Here is a 19,841-nt window from a genome sequence, read left to right as displayed (position 1 = left end):
CCCAGCACTCCTTGCACACTGAGGCCTCACCACACCTCCAGCTTGCAAATTCCCTTCTTTCCCTTTAATGTGGGGAGGGAAGGTGGGCAGGGGCAGAGGACAGGAGAAGGGAGCATCCAGAGGGTTGGGCTGAGTGTTCTGGGAGTGAGAGGACAACATGGGGACCGGCTCATGTCTCCCACGTCCCTCCTTGGACCTGTGTCCTGGCTGCGTCCTAAGCAGGGTCAGCCACAGCTTCCTGCCAAGGCCTCACACCTCCACTGCGCCTGGCTGCCTCAGGTGGTGCTGCAGGAGCCGGACGTGGTGCAGCAGTTTCTTCTGGTGGCCAGCCAGGGTGACGCCCAGGGCAGGCAGGTCTCTGGTGGGGAAGGAGTGGATCAAATCCAGGCCAGCTTCTCCAAGATCCCAGGGCAGGACCCGGGCCTCCGGCCCAGAGGCTCCCCCGCCCACCTCTCCCTGCTTACTCCAGGCTGAGCTGAGCCACATCAGTGAAGGTGCAGAGGCCACACCTGGAGAAGCTGTCCTGGTAGCACTCCAGTCCAATGGCCGAAAGCCAAGCCTGAGGTGAGTCCAGAGAAGGAAAGTCCAGGGCCACAGGGTTCAGAAGGGCCTGGGACGGTCTAAGGGGGGAGGGGCAGGCGGGTCAAAGTCTCCTCTTCAGGCTAGTCCCCGCTCCTCAGTTTTCTTTTTGGTTTGCATTGACCCCCCCACCCCGCCCCCTGCTGACTTTCCCAGACTCCAGCCCCAAGCCCCAGACCTGTCCCCAGGGCTCCCGCCAGCCTGCAGAGTCTCTGGCTTGCGAATCATCTTGTCAAACGCAGCCACCAGCTGGTCAAAGTGGGGACGCTGGGTACGGTCTTTCTGCCAAGTGTCCAGCATAAGCAGATGTAGTCCAGGAGGACAGCCTGGAGGTGGGGGCAGCCGGAACTCCTGCTCTATTGCATTTAGTACCTGGGGATCAGAGGAAGAATGTGGCGAGGGGAAGCTATTGCAAGTGGAAAGGAGGACATTGTGAAGTAAGGGTGTGGGCTGTGGAGGATGGGTCGCAGTGTCGAAGGAACTTAAAAACACAGAAGACAAGAGCCGTGAGATCTCGGAGGGATAGGAAAATGGAGGTCTCAGAATGTGCAAGCTGGGGAAGCTGGTGGGTTGAAAGGATTGGGGTGTGAGGTGGGGAAGTGGCAATGTCCAGGCTGAGAGCTCACCTCCTGGTCACTCATGTCCCAGTAGGGCCGTTCTCCATAGCTCATCACCTCCCACATCACTATTCCAAAGCTCCAGACGTCACTGGACGTCGTATGTTTTCCATGTGCAATGACCTCTGGGGCTGCCCAGCGAAGCATCCGACTTGGGCCCTGAGGGGTAGGGTCAAAAGTACCAACAGCGATCATCACAGCCTCGGTCACCTTTACGGAGCAACTACTCTGCTCAGACATGAGTCAAAGGTGTCACATCAAGCATCTCCCTTCATCCTCGTAAGAACCCTATGAGGTAGACAACATTGTCTTCCTTTTGCAGAGGCCCAGGCACTGAGCAAAGGGAACTGGGGGAAGTCACAGAGCTTAGGGCAGGGTGCTCAGGATCTGTGCCCAGCTGCTCTGACTCACAGGGGTGTCCAGCCTTTTGGCGTCTCTGTGCCACACTGGGAGAGGAAGAGTTGTCTTGGGCTACACACTACATACACTGCAATGCGTAATCGCAAAAAAATCTCACAATGTTGTAAATGAATTTATGATTTTGTGTCGGGCCGAGTTCATAGCCATCCTGGGCCGTGTGTAGCCCGAGGGCCACGGGTTGGACACCCTTGGTAGAGTCTGTGACCTTTGGGGGAAAGGCAGGAGGTGGTCCCAAGTTTCTGGGGTCTCCCCCTTCCCCAGTGACCTCGGTTCCTGAAACTCTTCAATGCCTCCCTTGCCCAGGCTTCTCTCCTGGAGGGAGCACAGGTGAACCCCAGCTCTCCAAATGCAATGATATGCCGCCCGAGGTCCCCCCCACCCCCCCAGGTTCTGGCTCGTCCCAGCACCCCCGGCACCCGCCGCTGAAGAATGTAGAGCCCCCGAGGCTGTGCTCTCACCTGAGGGCTGTGGCCAAGACGGGCCACTTTGCACACCAGGTGGCTATTCACCAGCACGCTGTGGGCCGACAGCGCTCGGTGGACGAAGGCGAAACTGGACAGGTACTGCATGGCGGCGGCCACTCCCCGCTGCATAGCCACCAGCTGCAGGCTGCTGAACTGGCCCTCCCGCTGCTGAGGGGCAGGGGGCAGAGGTCAGCTCCTGGGTGGGAAACCCGGAAGCACACGCATGTCGAGGTTCCCCGCCCACATGCACAGGAGACGCCAATCAGCATGGGAGGGCAGGGGATTTGGAAATCAGCAAATGGCCTGGGAGGGGAGGCTGAGGACTGCTGGAGGTGGGGGCAGCAGGGAGCAAAAGCTTAGGGCTCTGGCTCTGGAATCGTCTAGAGCGGCATGCCTTCCCAGGCCCACGGGCCCTCCACCTTCCCCCAGGCCCACTGACCCTGAGGAAGCTGTCCAGGGGGCCCAGCTCCATGAGCTCCGTCAGCACCATGAGGGGCCGGCTTTTGGTGACCACACCCTCCAGCCGCAGGATGTTGGGGTGCTGGAACTGGCCGAGCACCGCGGCCTGGCCGAGAAAGGTCATCTGCAGGCTCTCGGTGCCGCCGTTCCACAGGGCCTGGATGGCCACGGCCTGCTCCCGCCGGCCCCTGGGCTGCAGCCGGCCCCGGCGGACTTCTCCGAAGGAGCCTGGGGGATGGGGGGAGGTTGGGTGGTGTCTGGGCAAGGACGGTGGGCTCACGGTGTCCGGCCACGCTTCGAAGGAACCCTGCCAGGCCCTCCCTCCCCGCTGGTGCAGTACCTGCCCCAATGACCTCCTCGATCTTGATGTAGGCGGGATCCACCTCCCGGGCGAATTCTTGGACGGCCTGGCAGGGGTCCTCGTATGTGGATGGGTCGATGTAATACTTCACCCCCAGCCCTGTAGGTGTGTGGGGTGTGTTATGAGGGTGTGGTGCAAGGCAGGACCGCCCACACACTGCAGGCATGCCCCCTGACTCCTGAAGAACGAGCCAATGAGGTCTCCCCCCCACCCCCACCTCAGGGGAGCCTGGCCTTGCCTGGTGCATGCCTGGCCCGAGCCCCCAGCTCTTCATCTCTGCAGCTCCCCAATCTGACCCCCGACAACCGCTCACCTGGGCTGCTGTACTGCTGCAGTTGCTCCGTGTAGCCTGTCCCACGCCGCTTCCTGAGGGACAAACCAGGGTCATGGGATGACGTTTGACCCCGCTCCTCCCCCACCCACCCCCACTCATGCTGCCGGCTAGCTGGGGACCAGGTTCCTCCTTCCCACCTCTGCATGGACAGGCCCCTGGTTGGGGCTGGGTATGGGGGTTTCCACACTGGGCTTTGGGCTTCCAGGACTTGGGGGTGTGAGGCGGAGTGAGTGGTGTGAGGACACGGCAAGGAGGGGCTCACCTCTGGAAGACCACGGCCAGCACGGTGATGGCCACCAGCAGGAGGAAGGCCAAAGCCCCCAGGATGGACCCGATCACCAGGGACAGTCTCTCCGGAAGCTGGGTGGACAGCTCACCTGGGGAACCAGCCACCCAGGATCACAGGTGGTCAAGGCCTCGCGTGGGCGCTCAGCAGCAAACCCCAGCATGCACCCTCCCCCCCCCCCCACCGCCACACACAGCCTCGGCTCTCTCCTCACAGCCTCTGGCCTGGAGGGCCCCAGGCCTCTCCGCACCACCCCTAGTGCCCCCCGCCCCCCATCTATCCAGGCTTCCTCTCACCTTGAGGCAGCGTCTGGAAATAGACCTTGCCCCCAAAGGGGCCGTGGCCCGCGGCAGTCCGCGCCCGGACCTGGAAGCCATAGATGTGGCCCGGGCTCAGCTGCGTCACAGTTGCCGTGTTGGTCTCACTGGTCAGGGTGAAGGAGTGGGATTCATCTTCTGCCTGGGGATGACAGCCACTCACTGCCTGTCGGGCTGTCCCAGCCCCTCACCCCTGCTTCTACCTCCAAGGCTTCGGCCCTTCCCACCTTGCGCAGGGCTCCTGGGCTCCCTCCCTCCTCCCATCCATGTCCCCCTATCTCTAGCCCCAGGAGGGGCACTGCAAGCTTCCCCCAGTCCTGTTGGGCTGCCCCGCCCCACCCCACCCCACCTGGTCGTAGTAGCGCAGCTGGTAGTCCAGGATGTTCCCGTTGGTCTGGTCTGGCTGCGGCCAGGACACAGTGATGCTGTCGGATGCGCGGCTCACCTGGTGCATCGCTGGGACTGCAGAGGGAACTGGGATGGGGGAGTCAGTACGGGGTTTCCGGGGGCCGGAAGGCGAAAGTAGGAGAGGGGTCCCAAGGAGGCGAGGTAAGGTGTAGAGTGGAGGAAAGGGCTCACCTGCGTGGCTGGTGCTGACATTAATGGCTGCCACCTGGGGAGGGTCGGGGCTGAGGTCGGACACCCCGTTGACGGCTTGCACCTCCAAGATGTAGGGCACGTGGGCCCGGAGCCCCCCGACTAACACCCGGCTCTCGGTCAGGCCCCTCTGGCGGGGGTCAAAGTGCACCTCATCCCCACAGCGGTGACAAGCACCCCGTTTGCCAGGCTCCTGGCGGTCTCCGCACTCCTTGCACACGACGTTGAAGAGCAGGTCCCCACGCCCGCCGAGCTCCTGGGGCAGGCGCCAGTGCAGCATGAGTGCGGAGCCTTGCACCTCGAACCAAAGCTCCCGGGGAGCTGACGGAGGGCCTGGGTGGGAGGATGAGGTAGGAAAGGGACGGGAAGGAAGGTGTGGTTCAGGGAGGGAGGAGACAAACAGCATGGGGTGGGGCCAGAAAGCAGAAGAGGCAGGTGGGAGGAGAGAGGCAGGAGACGGTCCAGGGGCCACGGGGTCAGGGAGAGAGGGGAGCAGGTAGGGGAGGAAACGAGGACACAGGAGAAAGAGAAGTCACAGCCAATGCGCACCAGCCCCACGGGTCACCCTCAGGATCCTCCTCTTCTGGCCCCACCCCCAGTCCCGCTCCCAGCTCTGGGACAGATGGTGGACTCACCAGTGCAAGGAGCCTCTGGAGGGTCAGAACTGGCCCGAAAGAAGCCGGCAAGGCAGGGGCAAACGGGGGCTGCAGGGTTGGAGGCGTGGCTGCGGGCAGGACACGATGAGCAGGGGGCGTTGCCGGCCACGGCCTTGTAGGTCCCCTCAGGGCAGGCTGAGGGGCAGAGGAGAGGGGAGGCCTCAGCGCACTCCTCCCCCCACACACAGGGCTGGCTCCTCCTTTTCTCTGAACGGGGAGTCCCCACCCTCTCCTCCCTCTTTCCCTCCCTCAGGCAGAGATTACTCCCGCTGCTGCTCGCTGGGGTGGAATTACATTTCCAGTGATGGAAAAAGTGAGGTGGGCGGGGGTTACGGGCAGGCCAAGCACCAGAGGCAGGTGTCTGTGGGCTGGATTGCATAACCCCCTCTGCAGAATCCTCCTGCACCTCCACCTGCTGCAGAATCCTTCTCCTTGGTCCTTCCTTAGCTGGGGTTCACTGCCTTCCACCTGCATCCTGGGCACCTGGCCCTGGGATGAGCCCACCCCCAAAATAGGGCAAATGAGGACAAAGGACCCCATTCCAAGATAACCCAGGAGTTCAACTCCTTTGGCTCTCCATTGCTTCTCAGGCCTGCAGCCTTTGGAGCCTCAGCAATGACTGTGGATGTCTCCAGAAGGTGCTAGAGGTGTCTCAGATGAGCGGATGAGAGGGAGTTTGTGTGCTTGAGGAGATACACAGGAATCCTTCCCTCCAATAGCCTATGCCTGACCTTTTGGGAACAGACTGAAGCTTGAGGTGTTCAGGAAAGGAGACCAAAGGTCGGGGCAAGTGGGGAGATCCTGGACAAGCGAGAGAGAGCGGGGGTCTCACCTTGGCAGGCCTTGTCCCCGCGTGCAGGCTGGTACCCAGGCTGGCAGCGGCAGCCGCCCACGGCGACCATCCACTTGCCCTCCCCGTTGCAGTGCAGCCTGGGGAGGCTGCTCCCGGCCAGGCCCCCACCTCCATCCTCCTCTGGCTCTGCGTGAGCCACGCAGGTGCCCACAGCTGCCACCAAGGAGGCCCCCCCAGCCCCGCTGGCCTGAGTCTTGGGGAAGGAGGCAAAGGCACGGAGCACAGAGGGGCAGGCATGGTAGAAGAGCTGGATGGCCACGAGGGCTAGGCAGGCCCCGGTGTCCTGGAAGGCCACGTAGAAGCCGCGCTGGGTCAGGGGGCCGAAGCTCCGCTCTTTGACGTTCAGCTGCAGCCCGGCCCTGGGCCCGGGCCCCCGGGGCCCCACCGTCCACGCAGAGGCGGCAGGAAAGCTCTCGTCTGCAGCAATCGTGTCCACCTTGGTCCAGCGTTTGAGGTGCCAGGCGGAACCGCTGTCGGGGCCGTCGGGCTCCTCTGCCTGGCGGTAGTACAGCGTGAAGGTCTCCCGGCAGGCGCCCCCCGCCACTCCCAGGCTGGAGCATGCGCGCACGGAGAAGTGTAGTCGGATGTGCGCCCTCTGGGCGCCGCGACGCTCCACGAAGTGTGTCTGCAGCCAGTTGTCCTGCCCGGTCCCCGGCGGGGCCCCTGCCACGTGGCAGGCCTCGAAGGTCCGAGTCAGGCGGCGCTGGTCATCCAGAACGCTCACTTCGTCCCACTGCGGGGAGGGGCGGGGCGCGGCGGGAGAAGACCGGTGTTAGCGCCTCCAGACTCAGAGGGTGCAGGAAGGCCGGGGGGGGGGGCGGGGGGGGGGCGGGGGATGGGGGGCGCGTCTCTTCCACCGAGACTTAAAGTGAATGACATGTAAAGCTGGGTAACGGATACCCTGAAGCCCTTGTGCTCCTGGAGGGAGAGTCTCATTCCATTAGTCCCTACCCACAGTTTCCTTCCGGACTTCCACCCTCCAGGGAGCAGGGTGCGGGAGGGCCGACGGGTGCAGAACGACACTCACCCCGCCTGGTGGGTAGGTGAGCCAGCCTATCTCAGACGTCTCTCCAGTGGTGTCCAGCAATACCTCTGCCCAAAGACAAGAAGCCACAAGCAGTGGCCAAGGCTCCCACCAGCACCGCTAACCACACCACCCCCCTGCCCCCTGCCCTATTCATGAGAAAAAAACAGAATTTACTTCCCTGGATCATTTAACCCACCAGTGGGGCACAGCAGACTGCCAGGAGCCTTTCCCTGAAACCCTCCCCCTCTTTCTGCTTTTCCTGAACCTTTCCTATTTCCCACCTGCTCAGGGTCTCTGCAGGCAGGTGGGGCTTCTCTGGGCCCCACCCCCTCTTACCTTCCAGAGCCAGCACAGAGGACACCAGGACCAGGGCCCAGACACCGCACACCATGCCCGCCACTCCGCTCCCTGATCGGGCAGCACCCTCAGCAGCCATGGGGCATCTTCGGCGTTCCCACCATTGCTCTGGCCGCCACCCTGCGCCCTGGCAGGGCTGCTGTCTGGCAAGACCTGGGGACTGCAGCCAAGCTTGCTTCCTAGGGAGACACAGGACCAGGAGAGGCCAGGGGTGGGGGGAGGTAACCGCATCGCTTCACAATGGCCAAGGTTGCTCTTTCCATAGCTCTCAACCTGTCCCGGCACCGACCGTGGGGTGAGAGCAGGGACCCGACTCTCTCCTGCCTGGTGCCACACCCCCAGCTCGGAGGGCCGTGTGCCGGTGGTTCTGGCCCCCATGGCCCTCCCTCTTAGAGCACAGGGCAGTTAGTTCTGGGCCGGTCTCAGCCTTTTCTTCTGGAAGGACCTGCTCCAGTTCCTTCTCTTCATTTCCCCTCTTCTCTTCTTTTCCTCCCTCCTCCAGCCACCCTGTACTGGGCATTGGGAGGCGCTTCTCATCAAAAGCAAGTGGGTTAAATGGTATTCCTTCCCTGGGGACACACGATTCCCACTCCCCCACACCTTCCCATCCCCATCACACTGGGATACTCCAGGCACCTCAGGGAGGCAGTGGAGCAAGAGGCACCGCTGCCGCAGAGCTGGGGGGCATGGCGGGAGAGAGGTGCCAGAACGGACGTGTGGAGCATTGGGGTGAGCCCTCCATCTAACTAAAGAGTGAGTACCGAGGCGGGAGAGCTACTGAGGTCTGGCATACTGACACTTTGTGAACCCAGGTGAGGTCCTCTCTCCACGAGGGGCACGTCTTGTCTATGGCTTCCAGAAAAATAAAGGCAAGCCTTCAATATATGCAAAGATGCTTCTAGTTTGCCCGGGATGAACGGGTGGCGTGCTGAGACGGCAGGGACGTGCCGTTCCGTCCTGCGAGGTTAACAGGGCAGCAGGTCGGAGAGGGCATGGACAGGAGGCTCCGTGAGGTTCACTGTGCTTCCGAGGTCAACCTGGAACAGCCTCTCGGGAGGACAATCGGGGATGTCTACCTAGCAGCTTCACTTCTAAGAATGTGTCCTTCAGGTGCCATACACTTGGATCCTTTTGCACCGATGTTCCAACAAGGATATTTATTGCAGAGCTGTGCGTGAAGGAAAAGACTGCAGAGTAACTCTTCATAATCAGGACGATGGTTCACGGGGATGCAAAGTACAGCACGGGGAATATAGCCAATAATATTGTGATAAATGTGTGTGGCGTCAGATGGGTATAAGACTAATCAAGGCGATTACTTTGTAAGGTACATAAATGTCTAACTACTCTGTTGTATACCAGGAACTGATGATATTATATGTCAACTGTAATTGAACATTTTTTAAAAATATGGCACAACCTTCAAAAGGAATAAGGGCTACTGTTTGCATACTGACATGAAAACAATTGCCCGGGGGAAGTCCAGTGCAGAGCGGTATAAAGTGTGCTCCCGACTGGGCGTGTAATGATGTGCGTACCTGTGTGTGCACCATTGTGATGAGTAGACAAAGGCTGGGAAGAAAGGTGCAGGGACCAGACGGCAGCTGGTACAAGGGAGACTCGTTGTGTTTCTTTAACTTTTGTCTTTTTAAAATCTTGTATATATATATCATCTTTCCAGTGAATTATTTATTACACTTTCCTTTAAATCTGTAGTAATAGCTGTTTAGTAGAATGAATCGAAAGAGTGTGCATGCTGTCAAAATGACTGATTATGTAACGAGCTGCCCTTTTATATAAAACGCCCCAGGCCTGCAGGAGCACCCTGCAGCCCACAAGCACCTGACAGGGAGGCATGGCTGCCTCCAGGGTCACAGCAACAACAAACAGGCCCTAGAGATTAATGCCGATGAGCGGTGGCCAGTCTCTCTCCTCGTGACTGACTGGGTCTCAAAAGTCCATGAGTTGCACGGACCAGAGCAGCAGACTGCGTTTATTTCTGTCGAGAAGGAGACAGACACGCTGGTGGAAAGGCACAGGGCTGAGGGTAAACAGGGAAAGCCAGCCGGAAGCTGGCACCTGGGCATCTGTGGCCCCGGGATCCACAGTGCTGTTGAAAACGACACATTCGAAACCATGCTAAAATCGAACTATATTCAACTTGGATGAGCACGGAAATCGTGATTGGGTTTCTACTAACCTAATTTTCTCTGGCAATGCTGGCTCTACAGGAAGATGAAGCCTTCGGTGTGAACACCGTGTGTTTCCCGTGAAAAGACAGCGTTTCTACACCCGAACGAGCCGATGGTGTGGTCGGTGGGTATCTGCCAACCGGCCGCTGACGTTTGCCTTTCCTGTTTCTGGAACCCTATTGTGAAAGACAGAGTTCAACTCAGGGCGTGTGGAGGTGAGAAAGGAGCATTTCCAAATCACCATGTTGTACACCTGAATCTTACATCCTGGTATTTGTCAGTTATATTGCAATAAAGCTGCGGAAAAGCAAGAAGTGTTTCCATAGGGCATGTTATTCCTAAGAAGCAAAGGTCCTTTGCCAAATGCTACTAGAATCATGCACAGATCAAATAGTTAGTAACTATGCCGAACTGATTCACGGGGCAGGGGCACCCCCAGACTCTCAATGGCTTAATTTGGAGACATGCCTGACTCACCCAAACCGACCAGATTTTGCCCAGAGCCAGAGAGTCTTTAGAAATGCTCTTATCAAGCACTGAAAATGCCCACACACAGTCTTTAAACAGCAAAGGCTGTGATACCATTTGCCCAGCAGACACTCTTTAAAATAGCCTCAGTCAGAGCACGGATGGACTCTGGAGTCTGTACAAAGAACACACTATAAGCACTGTGTCTTCTTAAACCCATCAACTAGACAAATAATCATGGAGAAGGGACACAAAAAACCTATTTAGGTCCATCTCAATGACTTTTTTTTTTTGAAGGGCAGCAAAACACAGGAGAAAAGATGCTGTGCAATATGGAACATTCTAGAAGATGAGGAATGGCAAAGCATTTGCTTTGATGACCTGCAGCGCGAGTATCACGGTGGCTGTAATGGGGGGTGTGTGCATCGTTTTCGCAGGCATCTTCATGACAACATGAAGCTGGCCTCTGTCCAGAAAGTCGAGAAAAGAGCAAAAGCAATTATAAAACACGTTAAAGCCACTCAGCTTCTGTCCTCGAGAGGAATCAGAAAGGAAGGAATAAAATGGATTGCCACTTCAGGAATGTTCTTTTAATTTTACTAAGAATAAAGATAGTCATTAAAAAGAAATGGTTGAGGGTGATAAAGTACCCCGAAGTGTACTTTGGCTGTTTGGTGAGGATATCTTTCAGCTTTGGCTCCAGAGGACTGCAGGCTAGAAATAGGTTTCTTCAGAAAAAGAATCGTGGCTGAGTGAGACTAGACAGTTAGGCCGGCTCTCGCTTATCAAAGAACCCAGATAAATTCAAGTCTTTTCTTTTTTTAATTGGTAAAGAGAATCAGAGTGCATCTCTACGGCTAAAATAAAAATATAAAAAGAAGAAACTTTGTTAAGATTATGAAAGAAATTGCTCTCAGCTAATTCCTACCACTGCAGATTATTTTTTTAAAAAGATTTTATTTATATATTTTTAGAGTGAGGGTAAGGGAGGGAGAAAGAGAGGGAGAGAAACACTGATGTGCAAAAGAAGCATCGATCGATTGCCTCCCACATGCCCCAGACCGAGGACCTGGCCTGCAACCCAGGCATGTGCCCTGACCAGGAATCGAACCAGTGACCTTCTGGTTTGTGGGATGACACTCAACCCACTCAGCCACACCAGTCGGGGCCACTGCATAGTCCTTTGAAACAAGTTTCAAAGGCAGAAATACAAGTGACAAGAATATGGATACTCCACACACGTGCCTAGAATATTAAATAAGCAGGACTTAGAACTTGGTTTTCAAAGGTGCCTTCAGTGGCTGAGGACTAGGATGTCCTTCTGGTCCTCTTCCTGGTGGCCCACTTGAGACTCCTCTCTCTTCTCCAACGAGTGACAGGAATTAGCATTGTTTAGAAATCCTCTACCCCATGACAGAGCAGAAAACTTAGCCCACTCAGGAAAACTTTCAAATTTCAGATGCCTCCATGCTTTTAAAATAAAACACCAGAAACAGCAGAAATATAGCTATAAAACGATCGCTCAGAAAATGAGACTGATTAGACCAAGTTTCCTGGGACAAAAACTGCATTCTGTGATTTCCTTTTTTTTTTTTCCCCTCGCTCCTTGATGGCTCTATCACTCTATATCTTGTTCATACAGCAGAGACTCTACATCCACGGCCTGCTACATGTCTCTGGTTTACAAAACTATGGCAGTTTCTTAGGCATCTGGACTATATTTTGTTTCAGAAACTGGCAAAGATTAAAGATGTATAGAATTTTAGCTATTAAATCATAGCTTATGACTTCAGTTCTCTATAAAAATGCAAGACTGAAACAGGAATCAATTTGTAAGAATTTTAAAAGTTAACTGTTCTTTAATCAGCATGGTAAAGACGATAATTTTATGAAGAAACCAAGCTGACAATAGAGTTCATGTACCTCAATCCACAAAATGCATTTTTAAAAATAAATTAGCCAGATAAGCTTGGTATGGCAGAGGGATATTGGGCATTAAAATTGGTTACTATAGGAGGTAGGACTCGAAGGGGAGAGGTATTCACTGTATCTTGCATATATTTGAATTGTTTCTCTTATTATAGCGAGCCCATCTTACTTTTATAATTAAAACAAAAATCACATAATTAAAATCTAAATAAAGAGGGAAATATTTTAAAATCCTAGGCAAGTAGAGCCTATAGCATTTACATTTTATTCTCCCCTCTTTTTCCTCCTCTAGATTTCAACATACCTAGAACATTTCACCTATAACAAGGAAGCAGAGATAGAGAGGCAGGAGGAGCTGGGAATGAATGAGCAAAAGAATGCCAGCAAGAAAAGCAAAGAACTTTTATCTCTGGATTTTCTTTAAGCTACTCTCCCAGAAGTTCACAGTGTCCCACTGATAACATCTCGCGTCTCTTACAGGATGTCAGGACTGTGACTTCAAAAGGAAAGAGGGGACTAGAAGGGACTGGACATTCAGAATACACAGGAGGGGCACCACTGTGAACTGAGCTCAGACAGGAACATGCAGTAAGGCCAAGCAGGCCGCAGGGGTCTTTGGAGGTCGAGGGGAGGTCCCAAGGGCAAAGGTGCCGCTGATGGTTTTATCTCTGGCGTGGTTGCTGAGCTGGTCCTTACACCTGTTAGCCACGGGGTCTGCGTGGGAGGGGTCAGCACCCAGGCCCTGCCCTCTGTCCTGTTCCGCAGCTGTTTAAACGCCCAGGAAATTCCAGGATAATCCTTGCTCAGCTTAATGCCGCAACCTCTCCCCTTTAATCTCCTCCTTGGACCTGGTCTCAGTCGCCTTCTGTTTGAGCTCTGGCCTCCTGCCTTGTAAGGGATCCCACTGGCCTCTCAGGCAGCATCCAGAGCAGACAGTGAGGAGGTGGCTGTCCCTCAGTGCTCTCGCCCCTCTTCCCCGGCTGGGGAAGCCAATTTGTGAATTACCCAGCAGAGGACGGTCTCGTGTCCCTTGAGGCCTCCAGCCCTGAGAATGTCCCCTACTGCATGAAGATGCTGATGAATGTGCCTCCCACTGTGGAGCCGGGGGAGGCTCTTAAGATACAGGCGGTGTCTGGGTTTAGCCAGACGGCCACTCAGAACAAGCCACTCCGGCTGTGCAATGACTGGGGACATGCGTGGCTTTGGAAGAGGGCGTAAGGGAGGGTGCTGGGGCAGTCGGTGCGCATGCACAAGGAGTAAATGGAAGACTGTGGAGGAAAGCCCCCAAGTGCCAGGACCAGAGCTAGTATGAGAGGATGTAAGGGAGTGAACATGGCGTGAGACAGGTGTGGGTGCTGGGAGGTGTGTGTGTGTGTGTGTGTGTGTGTGTGTGTGTGAACACGTCCATCAGTGGAGATCCAGAGTGGTCCTCAGACGCCCATGAGCCCCCCTCCACCCGTAGTCTGCCTGTGAACTGCTCTCTGCCCCAGGAGTTGCTTCTGCAGAAGGGGAGGGAGAGATAGGGAGGTGGGGAAGTCGAGAAAGGGAAATGAGAGGCTGCCAGCCCGCACCCCCTGCCCCCTCTCCCTTCCACCTAGCAGGGGGTGCAGGATGAACACAGGGCCGGGGCCAGCTCAGGAGATGGTGATGAGCTGGGACAGAGAGCAGCTGGCCCAGAGAAGCAATGGCCCGGCCTTCCCCATGTTCAGCCCGTGGCTGCCTGGGGCTCCCCAGCGTCCTGGTGGCACAGGAGTGCCGTTGCCAGCCATCTTCCTGCACCCTGAATGAACCGATAGACTCCAAAGGAGTCCTCCTCCCTAAGCCACCAGGTAGGTACGGAGAAGCCAGGACCCTAATCCTCCTGTGACAGAAAAGGTCCATCACCTGCAAGGAGCCAAGTGGCCCCTCTGAACAGCTCCCAGCTTGTCTCAGTCCCCCAGTTCCCCACCATTTGGCCAGTTTCCCTGCACTGCCCAGTCCCAGAGCCCCTTCCCAGTGAACCAGCATCTCCCCTTCCAGAGCCTGAGTCAAGTTCCCCTGGCAGCAGAGGGCCTGGCCCAGGTTAACTGATTGGGAACAGGTCCAGCCGCTTCTCTCCACGGGCACTGCCAGGGACATTACAACATCAGCTACGCTGGGCCCGCGCCAGCTCCCCCAGGGATGGGAGGAGAGAGGGGACCAGACAGCCAAGATTGGTGGGTGGGGGCCGGCGGGGCCAAGCTCCCAGACAGAGAGGGGCGGGGCTGGGGCGGCAGCAAGCAGTCGACTTTGGTGCGACTTGGGGTTGTGGCTGGGGAGCAAGAGCCAAGTCTTCCCACCACCCCAAGGCTTACCTGTGGTGATGGAGGTGGGGAGCAGGAGAGCTGAGGGGGAGCTGGGGGCAGGTGTGGAAGCAACCTCCTTGCTCCTCCCAGCTCCACCGGGATTGGAGGGATGCCACCGGAGGGGTGGGCAAACCTCTGCAGAAGGCTTGGAGCCCGGCCTCTGCGAGGACCCCTATAGCAAGACCCCCATAGCAGAGCCCGAGGAGTGTCTGCAAACACAGTGGGCGTCGCGGCAGCAAGGGTAACGGGGGTGTCAGTGAGGCTGCTTAGAGGGGACGGGGGAGCCAGGTGGGCCAGTTCCGCGCTCCCTCTCGAACCCCCTCTAGCCTTGGGAGGGGTACTCGGCCACCCCCTTCTCTCCCCAGGAGGTCCCCGAGGATCTGCAGAGGCCCTGGGTGGAGGGACCGTCTACTTTTGCAAACCTTCATCCCTCTGTCCCCAGGCGCACCGACCCCCACCCTCCACAACCGCCTGCGACCCCAGGTCTCACCTTCCCGCCCGCCGCAGGCTGCGCAGGTCTGCGCCCCCCGAGGCCCCGCGCTCACCCGGCGCCGCCCGCGTCTCAGCTCCGGTGCCGGGCCCCCGCTCTCCGCGGCCCGGGTCCGCTCGCGCAGCGCGTCTCCGGGGCTCAGAGGCGGCGGGAGGGGGGGGGGGCGGTGGCTGGCGGCCGGGGCTGCTCTGGAGGCGGGGCGCCGGGGATGGTGCGGGGCCCGCGTCGCGCTCACAGTCGCCGCGCTGGGTCGCGGGTCCCGCCGCCCGCGGCTCTGCTCCCGAGAGGTGGCTGCAGCCAGAACAGCCCGGCCCGCCCCTCCGCGTCCCTCCCAGCCCGGCCCGCCCCTCTCCGGCCCCTGCGGCCGCCCCGCTCTCCCCTCTTCCGGGGAGCCGAGCCCGCCCTCCCGGCCCGGGCGGCGAGCGCGCCGCGCCGGGAGAGCGAGGTGGCTGCACGGGGCGGAGGGACGTGGGCACGCGCCAGGGGCCTGGCGGAGGCGCGGATCCGAGCACCTGGGAGACTCGTTGAAAACCCCTGGGACCGACGCGGGCCCCGGGGGAGAGCGGCAAGGGGTGCCCGGGCGGGGCGCGCCGGGGTGCAGCCGGGCCAGACACCTGCGCCCTCTCCCCCTCCCCTGCTTTTCCGCTTCAACTCTAGGAACTAAACCCGCAGTTTTAGTTCCTACTCGGGTTTGGATTCAGGTGGGTGTGAACTGAAGAAGAAAAAAAAAAAAAGAAGGAGAAAAGGAAAAGCAGGGGGTGGAGGGAAAGACAAACTGAGACGTCTCTAAGGGTGCGGGGTGGTGGGCGTGCGTGGGCTGCGAGGGAGAGGGCGTTTAGGTCTGAACCTCTGACCTAGCCTTTAAACTCTTCTCCCTGGTCGTGGCCCTGGATCTTTGTCATCGTCGGGGCTTCTGACTCTACCCTCCCCAAAGGGCAAGGAAGTCTGGGTCTTAGGGGATGTCCTGAAGTCGGCGCCCGGCTTTGCACGGCCCGGGCAAGTCGCTGCACCTCTGGGTGCCGCCTCCTTTGCCCGCTCCTCAGAGAGAACCTCCCCTGGGGGATTAGAGGCGGTGGAAGGGACTCAGCAGGTTCCTGCAAGGGAGGGGTGGGGAACCGGGGCGGGGGGGGGGCTGCAAGGAGCGCTGTTTCCTCTCATCCCCTAGCCTCCGCTCAAACCCTAGGCAGGACTGGGGGTCCAGTGTTCAGTTACGACCTCGCGGGGCCGGGGCCTCCCGCGAGGTGTTGCTACCACCTGCTGGCTCCTTCAAGGAACACAGGCACCTGGTGGCATTCGCCCCGGCCTCTTCCTTCTCCCCCACTCCTCCTGTCCTGTCCCACCTTATTCTCCCAAGTCTGTCATTTCGTCAAGACACGTTTGCGTTTATTAAAGCACCAGCCGCAAATGGGCTGATCCAGGCCGGCACTTAAGGAGCCACCAGAAACCGAGGAGAATTGCGAAAGAGATCTGAGAGCCAACAAGCACAATAAACCAAACAATGAAACTCATTAGGAGGCACCTGGGAGAGACACACGGGCTGTAATGAATCGGCTGAATGAGTGATGGAAGGAGAGATAATGGCCGCCGGACAAATCCCCGCTTGGCAAGGGGGCCGTTCACTCCCGATATCTGGAGTTAATTAATAAGCCTAATGGCGTTGGATGATTCTGCGTTTGGACATCACTAACAAGTCCACTTGCACTAATGAGTCCAACAGTGTATCTCGTTTCTTTCCTTTGCTCTGAGAGTCAGCGGTAGAGAATCGCCTTCATTTCCAGATCAGTTATCTCCAAGGCTTTGGCAGACTTCCGCCAAACCTGAATTTACATTTTATGCAGAATTATGTAACTTGGGATCCTTGATGTTCTAACAATACGACTGATTGCCAGACAGCTATGTATATACTGGACCTCCTCTTTTTGGGAAAGCGTAGAATTAAATGATGTTTAAAAATAAAAGCATCGACCAAACCAAAACATAGACGTCACTGCATAAAAGCCAGACATTCCAGGAGTAATTTGCAACACATCAGATACCGACCTTATAGTAAAAATATATCTATTCCGATCTGTGGTCTGACACGTCTTACTGTTTACACTGCCCTGTTACATGCCTAGAAAATAAAATTAAGTTGTGGTTGTTCAAGGTTTATGTGATTAGTTATTATTTTGTTGTTGTTGATAAAATTTGAGAGGCATCCAATCTTCAGAGAAAGCTCATCGAACTCTGGAGGCAAAGAGGTTTAACTCTGTGACTGTGATTGCCCCTGTAACCTAATTTCCTATTTGTCATCAAAGTGAATTTTAAAGGCAGGGGGATAGCACAGGATGCATTGTTAAGTTATGCAGCTCTCTGCAGCTATTAAAAACCAAAGTAACGAATTCCTTTTTTCAAGTTGAACATAAATCTTTGCTACACTTTTTTTTTCCAATGCCTGGCACATATTAGGTACTCAGAAGTGTTTTAGAATAAGTCAATAAAATAAAAGATAGTATTTAAACTTGTTCTGTGCAGAAGGGCAGGACAATAAAGTTTGTGGCTCACAGAATTCATCGTCTGGGGACACGACCATCTATAATGCAAATCTGGAGCCAAGAAGAAGCTCCTGAGTGGAAAAGGCCAGGTGGTTCGGGCTGGCTCTGATTGGTTCTGCTGCTTTTTTTCTGCTCTGGCCTCTGTGGGCTTTTCTGTGTTCAGCAGCTCACTCCCCCAGGGTGTGCGAGCGTCTCTTTCCTTATTTCCCTTTGGAATGGCTCATGCACGCGGATGTTATAAACAAGGAATTTTATAAGTAATTTCAATGATGAGAATTCTAGTAAAAAGCAATAAAAGAATTTGCTGAGTCCCCAGATCTCTTACTCCAGAACATTCATTATAGCTCCAGAGGTCCCACCTTGCAGGGGTCCCGGCCCTTTCCTGACCTGGCTGGACGCCCTATGACCTCTCTCGGTGTGACCTGACTTCCCCAAAGCTGGGCAGTCTAGTCTCTAATAAAAGTGTTAAATGCCCATTTATAGTACTGAACTGTTTTTTATTCTTTTCCTGTTTAGAAGTTTCCAGAGTGTTCCAGCCTTCTCCCACAGTACTGGTTTGTTTTGCCGACACACCTTGTCTGCCACTGATTTGTAGACTCATGGTGATTGATATCCTAATGCATGCGGAATGTGAACAATCTTCAAAATTTACCCATGAGAGTCCACACTTTGACATGGCTTTGAGCAATAAGGGAAAGACACACTTGGAGGTGTTAGCGCGCAGAGAGAGAGAGCAAGAGAGAGAGAGAGAGGCGGGCTCTTCTCTTATTACAGAGTATTTGATCAGTTAGGGATGGACAGTCAGCTGTGTGTGACAGAAAAGCTATATTTCCACAGCAGTGATTTCCACGGCGTGAATCAGGACTGCTATGAAGCCCCAGGTCAACAGGACTTAGGTTTCTGGCCTCCGTCTTCAAGGGTGGCCTTGCTCCCCTGTTCTCAGCATGCCAGCCAGAGCTCCAGCGGTCATGTCTATTGGTTTCAGTCAAGAAAAAGGAGATAGCACAGAAGAAAGGGCATAGCTTCAGCTGAGTTAGCACCCTTTAAAGAACCTTTCTGGAAGCTCTACCCTGTGACATCTCCTTGTATATTACTGTCCAAGACTGTGCCCTATGATGACCCTGTCTGAAAGGGACTGGGCATTGCATTCTGGGCATGGCATTTGGCACCGAATACAATGAAAGTTTGGTTAGGGAGAGGAGGCAAAGAACGTTAGATAGGCAACCAGCAGCTGGTGGTTGAGCACAATTATCGACATCTTTTCCTGCAGTGTACAAAGATGACTGCTGTCCATAGGGCACCCTTGCTGGTACCTGCCCCTCCCCCCTCAGACCATCATCGTTAATACATTTCTTTTAATGTTCAAAGATGATTTCCAGGTGGTTAGTAGAATGAATGGACACACTAGAAGCCTTCTCTCACTAAAATAACTCCTGACACCAACTCAGAAGAACAATAGCAAACCCTATGGAGTTACTCATATAAGCAATAAGAGTTGAAAGCATCCTGGATCTTAATGAGACATTGGCAGGACAGGGCTGGTAAGGGCTCCACTCCACTCTGCTTCTTCCCTTGTCTGTGCTGTCTGCTCCCTTTATACTCAGACAGGAGATGCGATCATGCCCACCGTGGAGCAGGTGGTCCCCTGTCTGCTCCTCTGTCAATGCCATTGTGTCCTCCAGCTCTGGTCCCAGATGGTGTTCTTTGGAAACATCCACATCCCCCTAAACAGGAGGGTGACCCGCCCGCCTGCGCCAAGACCCGCCTCTCAGTCTAGATGTGGCTGGATCACCTCCTTGTTCCCCAGCTGCTGGATGCTCCCTTGTCTTACAGCCATTCTCTCTCTCTCTCTCTCTCTCTCTCTCTCTCTCTCTCTCTCTCTCTCTCTCTCTCTCTCCATTCACATGCGATTCTAGAATCTAACCCATCAGTCTTTTAAGCACCAGTATCACAGGGTACAAATCACCATCAAGAATAAGTAAGCCACAGCAACTATACAACTTGGGATCTTTTGAAAATCAGAGGCAACATAGAAATGGAACCAAGATGTAAGGGGGGTAAGAAAAAGTTCCACTTGTATTCTTAGAGTGTTACAAACAGATACAGAAGCTATTTTTAAAGGCTGGAATAAAAGGCAGTGGGAAAAAATAAAAGGAAGAAAAGCACAATAGCCATAATAAAACCTCCGTCATGCAGAAAGAAAAAAAATGACAAAACTCCGGGAAAAATAAACCAGTGAAGTCTAACAGGAACCTGGGAAGACATTCAAGATGTGAGGCATGAATAGATTATTTTTAAATAGCAGAGAAAGTAAAAGGCCTGCAAATACAATAGGCAATTTTAACCTTAAAATGATAATTCTGGAATGAGAAGACACCAAATACACAAAAGGCAAAAATACAATATATATAAAATTAAAAAAATGTATTTTAGCATCTGGCACACATTAAGTACTCAACAAATATTTATTAAATAGTTAAACTAACTTTAAAAAGAGTCATGAGACTGAAAACTTGGAGATTTTGCCATCTTCTAAGCAAAATTGATAAGCAGAAATCAGTGCCAAGCTATATTGTG

At 55.2% G+C, this 19,841-nt stretch overlaps 1 protein-coding gene across 2 annotated transcripts; it reads right to left on the bottom strand.

The window, feature by feature from the left end:
- Positions 1-56: 56 nt before the first annotated feature.
- On the bottom strand, positions 57-15,042 carry EPHB6 (EPH receptor B6). Of its 2 annotated transcripts, none has more exons than XM_045857559.1 (18): positions 14,731-15,042; positions 9,528-9,695; positions 7,307-7,506; positions 6,971-7,035; positions 5,923-6,676; positions 5,070-5,225; positions 4,417-4,767; positions 4,187-4,311; positions 3,817-3,979; positions 3,497-3,611; positions 3,214-3,266; positions 2,880-2,999; positions 2,520-2,767; positions 2,075-2,248; positions 1,206-1,355; positions 758-951; positions 465-620; positions 57-358 (listed from the first exon to the last, which is right to left on the bottom strand). In XM_045857559.1, the coding sequence occupies exons 3-18, from the start codon at positions 7,404-7,406 to the stop codon at positions 250-252; spliced, it is 3,033 nt and encodes a 1,010-aa protein (XP_045713515.1). In that variant the 5' UTR covers positions 7,407-7,506; positions 9,528-9,695; positions 14,731-15,042; the 3' UTR covers positions 57-249. The 2 variants fall into 2 exon arrangements, with proteins under 2 accessions (XP_045713515.1, XP_045713516.1); XM_045857560.1 differs by having other exon boundaries at positions 14,786-15,042.
- Between the last annotated feature and the right edge of the window lie 4,799 nt (positions 15,043-19,841).

This window comes from Phyllostomus hastatus, unplaced genomic scaffold, assembly GCF_019186645.2.
Source record: "Phyllostomus hastatus isolate PE091 unplaced genomic scaffold, TTU_PhHast_1.1 phas_scaffold_142, whole genome shotgun sequence".
NCBI classification, from domain to species: Eukaryota; Metazoa; Chordata; class Mammalia; order Chiroptera; family Phyllostomidae; genus Phyllostomus; species Phyllostomus hastatus.
Note: the sequence above shows the minus strand (reverse complement) of the source record. Positions and strands in the feature narration are given on the sequence as shown.